The sequence below is a fragment of the Carya illinoinensis genome, chromosome 8 (assembly GCF_018687715.1).
Source record: "Carya illinoinensis cultivar Pawnee chromosome 8, C.illinoinensisPawnee_v1, whole genome shotgun sequence".
Classification (NCBI taxonomy): Eukaryota; Viridiplantae; Streptophyta; class Magnoliopsida; order Fagales; family Juglandaceae; genus Carya; species Carya illinoinensis.
Genome location: NC_056759.1, coordinates 5,382,275 through 5,392,600, shown reverse-complemented (window position 1 = coordinate 5,392,600; position 10,326 = coordinate 5,382,275). Strand labels below are relative to the sequence as shown.

Genomic DNA, 10,326 nt, shown 5'->3' with positions numbered 1-10,326 from the left:
ACACCTATTGAAAAAGTGTACTGATAAGTTATTTTTTAATATATTTTTAAAATACATAAATATTTAAAAAAATAATGCTGATTGGTACATTTTCAGTAATCATTGGCGTTCCTAACAGGACCATATATATATATAATATATCTAATGAATTTTTTAAATTAACATCAGTTTATATATTTATTTTGTATAACATTTTTATGTTTATAACAGTTCTAATTAATGTTACCTGCCTATAGGAAACTTCTAACTTTGAAGCTGACTACTTTAAAATGAAAAAAAACCTCAACTTGGACTTCAGCTAATTAGTAATAGGAGATCCGTGTGGTACTGTTGCATAAGCTTCATCATTCAATATATATATATAGATATATGGGTGGGTCTGCACCCATCGTTGGGACGAGAGCTTGGAGTGAGATCTCTAGCTTTTCCCATATATATATATATATATATATATATATATATATAGGAAGATTTGCCAATTAGGGAGTCGTGCAATTAATCTGAATTTTAACACGAATCTTTTTTTTTTGACATAAACACGAATCTAGTACTACTGGAGTACTTTGGAACGACCACCCGCTTAATATATAATTTTAGAGTAATATTATAAATAGTAAAAGAATATGTAAGTATTATATAATTATTTTTACAAAAAATATAATTTATTATTAAAAAATTAATTTTTTATATGAATGTTATATTTATTTATTTTTTTAAAAAAATTACACAATATTTATATACTTTACAATTAGAAATATATCATTTCTCATAATTTTATGCTACTGATCGTCAGAGTACCAACAATTAATCTTTACGTCTTCTAATTTTACGTAAAAACCGAATTGAAACTCATGTACGTACCAGCTACCTAACCGAGCTATGTATGTCTCTAGCTAGCTATGATCTTCGTTAATTTTCTGGTGCGCCGTTAACGATCAGAAGTCTGTCTATATATATGTACGACTCTTGAGTGTCTGAAAGCGTATCCAATTCCAACGCTTTTCATGTAATTATCTTCTCCATTTTCATTTGTTTTTTTGTTTTTGAAAAAAACTTCTGCATTCATGTCTTGGTTGTTTAAACATTAACCAAGTCATGAATGCAGATGAACGCAGAAATTTTGTTAGATGATCGAAGTTTAAGGATCGAAGTTTGTTAGATGATCACTTATTCCCTTTACCCCTCCTCATGAGCTGCTGTTTGTCTTCATTCATTATGTCTTCTATCTAGCTTGAGCTGTGCGGTGGGATCCAAGCTAGCTAGACAATATTGTTGGAAAGGACGTTGAATAATATTATATATATATATAGATTATGCTGCAACAGTCGAATTTGCATGGCTATAACGTCATTACTGATCTCTTTTTGTAAGTGTCTGCATAAACTAAAGAATAAAACTTACATTCATCACCAAATGCTGATTAAACAAATTAGTCCATTGCCAACGGTTTTTCTTAAAGATAGAATTAGAAAACAGAAAAATGCAGGCAGAATGAATCAAAGTTCTCATGGTTATAAAGAGCTAGCCTATGGCAATTATGCTGATTCCATTTGAGATCGATGTTATGAAATGTTGGGTTCTTTTTTTTCTTTTTTTTTTCTCCTTTTTATGCTAACATGATTTGCCGGATCCCAAAAATGATGTTTTGTTGGTACGTACTCTGTGCTAATTAGTACTATATATCTAGGATTATACAACATTAATTCTCGTCGAATGACCGAAACAAATTGAATACAACTGTGGCTAGGAGAAATTGTTTTTCATGCAATCATTCAAGGAAAAATAATCATGAGAGATAGGAAACTGTGGTTAGGAGAAAAGAAAGTAGCCAAGAATTTTTCTCGCCGGCCCCAACATGTTTTATTTTGATCGTTTTTGTTCTTCAGTCAATTCTAACGAAGATAACTCCAAGTGCATGATCAGCATGCATGATATCATGATCAGTTGGCCCAGAAATTTGCCAATAATTCCACTTGTTTCTACCCGGCCTCCATTTGTTTACCATTTTTTTTTCCTGTTAATACTGTTAAAATTTGATGAGATTCTTCATTAGCACGTTACAGTTACATGAACCCAACTTAGCCACATGCTGGTGTTTGCACCGATCGAGCTAATAGTCACGTGGACCAGAAATAGAGAAATTGCACAGGCTGAAATTTAAATAGTGCATGCATTTAACGTGACATGGTCCATCCACACCAGCCATGATCAGGATCTTGTTAATGCATGGGAAATAGTTAAAATTGAGCATTCGTAGTTAATATTTTAATGCAAGCTATCCCCAAGTACTCCTGAACTGCACAGAAGTTCTAGCTGGATGTGTCGATCTGCGCCCACCACCACATTATTATCCTCAACTCTCTGCGATAGATTCACCAAGAATCAGACGAAAAACGTGGAATTATAAATGGTATATGCATGTTGTTGATCCCTCCCCATAATACAATCTAGAACTCGCATTTATTCCAAACATTCATGATTAGGTGCCCCATTGATAAGATGTTCATGTGCTGCACGTAGAGCGTGGGTACAATAAAGTCTGCAAGTAGTTACCCCGGATTGCCCTAAATTCTTTGCTGCTGTACCTCGCCTCTCACTTGGATTATAGCCTCGCTTAAATAGTATGATCACTGTACGTATAATATTAATATTGGGGTTCAAAGCAATGAAAGCATGCATGCAGATCATATCAGTATACAAATTCATGACTAGAATTCATGAGGTATATTTATAATAATAGTTGTTAATGGGTGTTTTTCCAAATCCAAAACCACATTAATTTGAATTCAAATGATTTGAAAATTCTATCTTGGTGCACGTGCATTAATTCGTAATAGAATTTCTATCTGCATTGTGGTTCATGTTATCCACCATTTGAACACCAATCTAACCAGTAGTAATGTATTAATTAATAAGGCCTGCTTAGTAGATCAAAACCATTAAAGGGCTTCCTAGAGCAGATTACCTTGGCTGTGTTTGATGTGTCAATAAATACGCTTGTAAATATATATATTTATATATATTTAATATTTGTTTATATTGTCTCGCGCCCACCGATAAAACTTGCATGAGAAAAAAACTCAAATACTAATAAAAGATACATGATCTGGAGTTGGTGAACCTGTAATTCTGAAATTAAACTCAAGTTATAGAATTCTGAAACTGGAAAGTAAGAAATTAAACCAATATAATGATGCCTGGAAGAGAACATAAAGATGGAGGGTAACCAATTAACATGCATGCATGACTTTGATACCTTGAAAAAATTAATGACAAATTAAAGGGTTATAATTACCTAACAAACAGTACTACACCAGCTACGCACACTTATAACTTCCATTCCATATCTCGTTTGATCAACAAATTAAACTGCCTGCCAATTAATCTTGCCTTGTATTCCAAAGCAAGGCAGGAGATCAGCATTAGCCATTAGGGGTGCCTTGGATTCGGCCCAATGCTTTGACTGCTTTGCTTTCCCACCAGTGACCCCCGCTCAAACTTGCCACTCCCAAAACGTACGGGCAGTGTGCCTCACACGAGAACAGCCCCAGGACCACCCCAAACCTTCACAGGGAGGATCTGGTATCCTAAAAAGAAATGAATGCCTGGGCTTCTTTAGTCCAATTCCAGCGTATGGGTCTCTTAAATTGAATGCTTTTTGATATCATAAAAAGAGTAGCTGGTAACAAGCTGCACCTGTTATAACGACCGGCACAATGACTTCTTGAATAGGTTACAGTGAAGAATGAGATATCCCAGCTACTCCCCATGCCCGATTATTCTGTCACAATAATGCATGGCCTACACGGACTTATAAAATGAATGAAAGGTGCAGATACGTGTACTATAATCGGCTAGTCCTAATTTTTAATTTTGAGAAATGTTTTTTTTCGGTACCTTCATCGTTTCTGATAATTTTACATCAAATAATTAAAAGATTGTATTTTATTATTTTTTACTTACGTACTAATAATTTGATGCATAGAGAATTATTGTTTGCATAGCTATAGGGATCTAGTATTTCTTGGAAGACGGAAGCGGTGGTTGTTTCCGGCCCTCCGACTCTGACAAGAAGGAAAAATCAGGCCAGGTTTTATCATATATGTAAAGAATAATTAATAGTCCAGATCATATGGGAAACAAGATTTCACATTACTTGTATACCAATTAATTTCAATGCGGAAACAAATTTCCACTCTATTTACTTTAACGGACCCAATTAGCTAGCTAGGAACGTACACCACATGCAACCCATGTAAAGACTAAGGTTGTATTCAGATAATAAAGTAATCTCAAATATTCTGTAAATAGTAATGAAAAAGTGATGATAAAATATAATTAAAAAATATTTATATTTGTAGTGTACAAATATTAAGATAAGATGAAATGAGATAAAATGAAATACGAAACTTTTGCTATTCAAACCAGGTCTAATATATTCGACCAGCTCAAACCACCAAAGAACCGGCCATGAAGGCGAGGGAGATAAATATTACCCATATAAAGCTTTTCATAATCCCAAATAACATTTTGCTTTATGTATGTGATCTCAATTAGTGCCTCAAAAAAGAATAATGTTCCAAAACTATTGTCCAAGTTCACAGTATACAAATCTGATGTATTTAAATCCACCGCGTACATAAATTTATGTGGGGATGCTAATAGAGAAGTTCTAGCAAGTATATATATAATAGATCATGGTTGAAGTCCGGCTAGCATGTCATTTAGGATTAAATCAAGTAATAAAATAAGTGTGGAAACATCTTTGCCTTTTAAACCTCTTCATCACCCACGTTGACTGCAAAGTGGCCAAGATTTCTACCCTGTACGAACGCCAGAAAAGGAGATGAATGAACATAGCATTAAGATCATAAATTATGAGCATATTCGGTGGCAGTGTGAGCAAACATGCCAACACCTGCTGGATATACTACTTACTATCAAACTATTTACTCCAGAACAAAACCGGGCTTGCAATCTTAAACATAACAAATGAGAAGGCAAATCTTAAACATAATAAATCCTTTCCATGGACGGCTAATGAGACAAACACAGATCCATCATGCTCACGCACACAGATTTTGTCATCATCCAAATCTTAAAAAAAATAAGTGTGCTCTCTGAATGCGGTAGGTTGTACTTGATTAATCATGTGCGAACTGGTCGAGAGCATTTTTTTAATATATAGATATCCATACCTTAAACATTAGTCCTCCTTCAGTACTGAAACAAGATAATAACACCAATCCAAATCAAGTCCATTTAGATTCTGTCTCAAATTTCTATCAATTGGATATATTGGACTTTAAATTCCACTAATACATGACCAACTTTAAAAGCCCTCCGTTATCCATAGACTTGATTCAAGCTAGGATTTTCAGGGAATGCAACTTGTACAGCCTCCCCTCCCTGCCCCTGGGCTCTGCACCTCCCACAAGATGAATAGAAAGGAGGAAAGAGGAAAGAAGTAAAAGGAAAAATATACACGGCAACTAGAACTACAAATCCTAACCATGTTTTAAAGGCTGAATATGGTGAAAATCAAGTAAATCAACACATCCTATCTTAAGATGAGATAAAAAATATAATGTGTACTACAAAACCCAACCAAACAAAGTTCTCAGAATACCAGTTGCAGGTGTGTAAGGAAGCATGTACATATTTTTCACAAAGGAAAAACTCACCTCAGATAACATTCGCTGCTTGTTAAGTAGCTGGGTCCTAGCCTTGTTGAGAACCGAGTTTGGTGACCTATACATCCTCTGTAGAGGCATGAAAAAATAAAATGAACCTCATAATATGTGAACTAACAAATTCAAAATGATGACTATTATTCCAGATATAGGCCAAAGCAATGGGATATGCACAACTATAAGAAACCAACACCAATGGAACCAACCTTTTCTGCACTAGATATATGATGTTCATCATCTAGAAAATACTTCTTTGGTGTGAACCCGAATACATCGTGTAGGAATTCATTTTCCTGTATTTTCTCCATGATTACTCAGCCAGAAAAAGGAAATGAAACAAGATAGAATATCCAGGATACGAACCTTCATATGCTTAATGAAGCCTCCCCCAAGAAAACGCTTCAAAAAATTCAACTGTTATAATTGAAATTAGACAAACACTCAAAAGTTGGCGACATTCACAAAACCAGTAATGCAGGATAAGTGGCAGGTAGTAGAAAACCTGTATTTGTTCAGACCATGATGATGTCTGTAATGATTCTCCACCAATCTTCACTGTTGTCTCAGGACAATAACCATACTGATATAATAAGTAATAACATAGTTAGTTCCCAAGTCCCAACTGCAATAAGGCATCAATGCTTGTAAAGTACCTCAAAAAAATCCAAAATATCCCGAAACAACTTCCGCTGGCTGTTAAGATCTTTCTTAGCAGAACTTCTACCACCCGCCTCAGCAGAAAGGTTTCTAACTTGATTTATGATTTTCCCCTTTAATCCTTGTATATGTGGAAACCCTTCCCGAGGTTTGATTCCATCTTGAGTCAAGCCATTGCTTGAACCTTTAGCTTCACCACAAAACTTCTCCACACTTCCTATCTCAAAAATTAGAGCAAGCGCTTCACCAGTAGCAATGCGTACAGACCGATCATCCTTGTCCAACAGACTTGATAAATACGATATCGACCTGCATCATTACCTAAAGATGTCAATAATTCCTTAATTATATTCTTGGCAACCAAAAATTTTTGGGTTTTGTGGGCAAAACAGCATCTACTATCTAGACTGTGCAGATGCCATCTCCCTCAAGTCTCGTGCGTAGTTAGGTGCCCTTGTAAAGCACCAAGCATCAGATGGTGTAGGTGGTACAGTGGGCCGGTAGTGCTCGTAATAAGTTTCCAGGCAGAAAGAATTGCTATCAGTAGGCCTGTAAGGATTTTGGTCTGGACCAAAAAAACCGACTGGACATACCGATTTTTATATATTAAATGTATAAATAATTATAAAATTTTCACCTAACCTATTACCATTGACAATATAAAATTTTAAATATGCAATTACTATCAATTAACTAACCTATCACCATTAACTAATTACAGGGCTAAGTAGCACCTAGCCTAGCCTAATATCTACATCTAATTAAAGTTATTAGATAATTTTTTTGTAAAATACCTAAGTTATTAGATAAATCACCATTTGGTATTGGGTTGGACTGAATGGACCTACGGATTGATCGAATTGATATCGTATGGGGTTCGGTTCGGTCCGGTCTACAGCGGGAAAATCTTGGACCAAAGGGGTTCGGTCAGGTCCCAAAAGCCTCCAATGGACTGACCAGACCTGACCAAATTCACTCCTAGCTATCAGCTAAAAGAAAAGGAGGGCAAAGAAAAATAGTGTGTTGGACTGGAATCAACAACTCACTCTTGCCAATGCATAGGATTTAGACTAAATCCATCCATGGTGGTCAAAAGAAACGCCCAAGCAGACACCACTGCAGTTATGACAGCTGCCGAGGGTTTGGACGCAACAACCTGAAATATGAAACAACGTTAATTCATCATATAAAAAAACCAAGATCCAGAAAAACAAAATAAATGATAAAAATGAATAAATTCTTGTTTCAAGTTCTGATAAAAAAAAAAAAAAAAAAAAAAAAATGCCAAGTCAAAAGCAGGAAAATTGGCACGGTCAGACATCCTCAAAACTAAATACATTGAGCACAAATACGTACATTTGAACTCAATTTCGGATTAACCACTTGCCACATTATCTGCATTGACCTTTCTGTTTCCTCAGTGCCATTTTCACCAACAAAAGTGATTATGGCCAAGCACTCCAGCAACTACAATTACAATCGATGGAATGCAGAAAACAACAGGCTGAGTATCAATATCCTACTGACAATCAAGGTGTAACCGGACTTTTTTTTTTTTTTTTTTTTATCAATTGTAAACAAACATAAACTCAATAGAATTTTGAAAACATCCCATACCGAGGATATCTTTGATGAATCTGACTGAGATTTAAGAGCCTGTGAAAAAGGAGTGATTGAATCTTCTAAAATTTTGTGTGCATCATTCCCAGAGCCAACAGTCAAGGCCAACAATCCTACAAACGTTATTATATTATTGAAATGTAATTCAATTTAAGAGAGAATGCAATCAAGTCAACACAAAAGATTAAGCGACTAACCAATGGCATGGGAAGCTAAAGATATCTCTTTAGATGACCCACGTTTAATGGAATTCAAACATTGATGCAGTAAGGTTGCAAATCTGAAGAACAACATAAGATTATGAGAGTCCACAAAATACACATAAAAATCGATTTCTTGAATGTCTGAATATATACATATGTGGAGCACCAAATCGAGACAATAAAAAAGGAAATGGATGTACAATATGAAACTTCACTTATATCTCTCAACTAACAAAATATTTCTTGCAAATATGGCACATGGGTGACACCAGAGTTTCTTTAAGATAGTTGCATGGTTGTAGTATGATAAATCAACTGAATGAATCCCAGTGCAAGGTGGTTGTAATCAATAATGGCATAATACTTAACAAAGTAAAATGTGAACCCTTTGCTATAATAATCAGACAGCCTAATTACTAAACCCCGCCCTCCGCCAGGCACAAATGAAGAAGAAGAAGAAGAAGCTCCTCTCCCTGTGTTTCTAGTTCATCGTGCCCTATACACCCTAAAAAAGGACAACAAAGAAGAAAACTAAAAGACAGAGAGAAAAAGGCTCGTACTTCTTTTCCAGAAACCCGTGCTGCAAACTGCTATTAAAAGCATCAATAATTGATGCCAGAGCCCTCTCTCTTGTGGAACCCCTTTGCCAATAACAACAAAATAAGGAAAAAAAAAAACTATATTTAGCATAATTCATAGTCGCAAAAATATAACCAGTGAAAAACGAAAAAAATTTAAAGAAACCGATATAATTTCCTCATAAAGTTGCAAACTTAACGAGAAACAAGTCTCCCAATATCTAAGTTTAGTTACTTCAACACAAATATATCCCACTCATTAACTAAAATAAATTCAACCGAAACGCAAATACTTAATACACCTCTTTTCATACAGAGCATCTAAAGCTTGTTCCAGTAAACTATCTTTATGTACTTGGACTTCTTCAGTGCCCCATTCGGACATTCGATCCGACGAACTCGAGCTGCTACTATCATCATCGCTCTCCAAAATCGCAGCATTTTTACGCTGAGAATTGCCTGCGAGTTGCAATAACATCAACAGCCAATGAAATACCGTATATCTCACATTGTTCAAGCGATTGTTCAAGCGAGAATTTAAGCAAACTAAATACCAACTAAATATACCAGAAGTGGAATATAATAATAAGTTTTTTTTTTTCCTTATCAATTTCAGATAAACAGATAAAAGGCAAGTCAATCAGAAACCCTTAGATCAATTTAAACGGGAAAAAGAAAAAAAGAAAGAAAGAGAGGCATACGCTTTCCCATCGGTGAAGGCTCCTGCTTCTCTTATCGTCAGAAAGGGCTACAAGGTCGACCGAGAATCAGAGGACGGGAGGGCTTTGAAAATATTAGATCGCCCGAATTGAACCGAATGGAAAGCGGTGATTGGAAGGAAGAACGAGCCATTCAAAATTGGAAGGGTAGGGTGCACAAACACAAATCTCTCGGTAAGAGAAATCAGGGAATAAATAGTAAAAGGGAAGGGAGAGGCCTTAAAACGGGACAGCAAATTTATTTATTTATTTATTAAAAAAAAAAAAAAACCCCCCGCGGGGTTGAGAGGTGAGCGGTCGTTGTGTGGAATATTCGGCGAGATTCTGTTACGGTCGGTGATTGAGGTCATTTCGTACGTGGCACCTTTGGGACCGTCAAATTTGGTCCTTTGGAAGAAAAAAAAACTAATCATAATTTCACGAGTACATCTATTTTATAATCAAATAATTATATATTTTATGATAATTTATTTTTATGACATATTTTTATAAAAAAATTATAATTTTAAATCTTTATTTTGGGTATTCTAATTATACCGATTAATAAAATATATTTAAATATCTAAATAAGAAATTATTTAAAATGTACGTATTTGACAATAAAAACTAGAAAATATCATTAAAGAGACTATATAGGCATTATTGATTATCGATCGATCTCTACTATATATGATCATCATGATCAAGTACCCTTAACTTGTATGCATCAGTCACTCGATCTTTAATTTTGTAACGGATCAGATCCAAATACCAATGAGTACTCATGACATGAGATAATCGAGATTAAGTTTATATATCTTCAATGAAATTAATGTACTTGACAAATATATTTACTTTAGATCTTTATGAGATTTAA

General features: G+C 34.9%; 1 protein-coding gene across 3 annotated transcripts; it reads right to left on the bottom strand.

Moving 5' to 3' along the window:
• Positions 1–4,513: 4,513 nt before the first annotated feature.
• LOC122319146 (interferon-related developmental regulator 1-like) lies at positions 4,514–9,676 on the bottom strand. 3 transcript variants are annotated; one of them, XM_043137081.1, is made up of 13 exons: positions 9,453–9,675; positions 9,054–9,210; positions 8,734–8,814; positions 8,168–8,250; positions 7,968–8,083; positions 7,707–7,817; positions 7,397–7,506; positions 6,347–6,659; positions 6,196–6,273; positions 6,057–6,107; positions 5,900–5,986; positions 5,685–5,762; positions 4,514–4,823 (listed from the first exon to the last, which is right to left on the bottom strand). In XM_043137081.1, the coding sequence occupies exons 1-13, from the start codon at positions 9,460–9,462 to the stop codon at positions 4,773–4,775; spliced, it is 1,326 nt and encodes a 441-aa protein (XP_042993015.1). In that variant the 5' UTR covers positions 9,463–9,675; the 3' UTR covers positions 4,514–4,772. The 3 variants fall into 3 exon arrangements, with proteins under 3 accessions (XP_042993015.1, XP_042993017.1, XP_042993016.1); XM_043137083.1 differs by lacking the exon at positions 7,707–7,817 and having other exon boundaries at positions 9,453–9,676; XM_043137082.1 differs by lacking the exon at positions 8,734–8,814 and having other exon boundaries at positions 9,453–9,676.
• Positions 9,677–10,326: the final 650 nt, after the last annotated feature.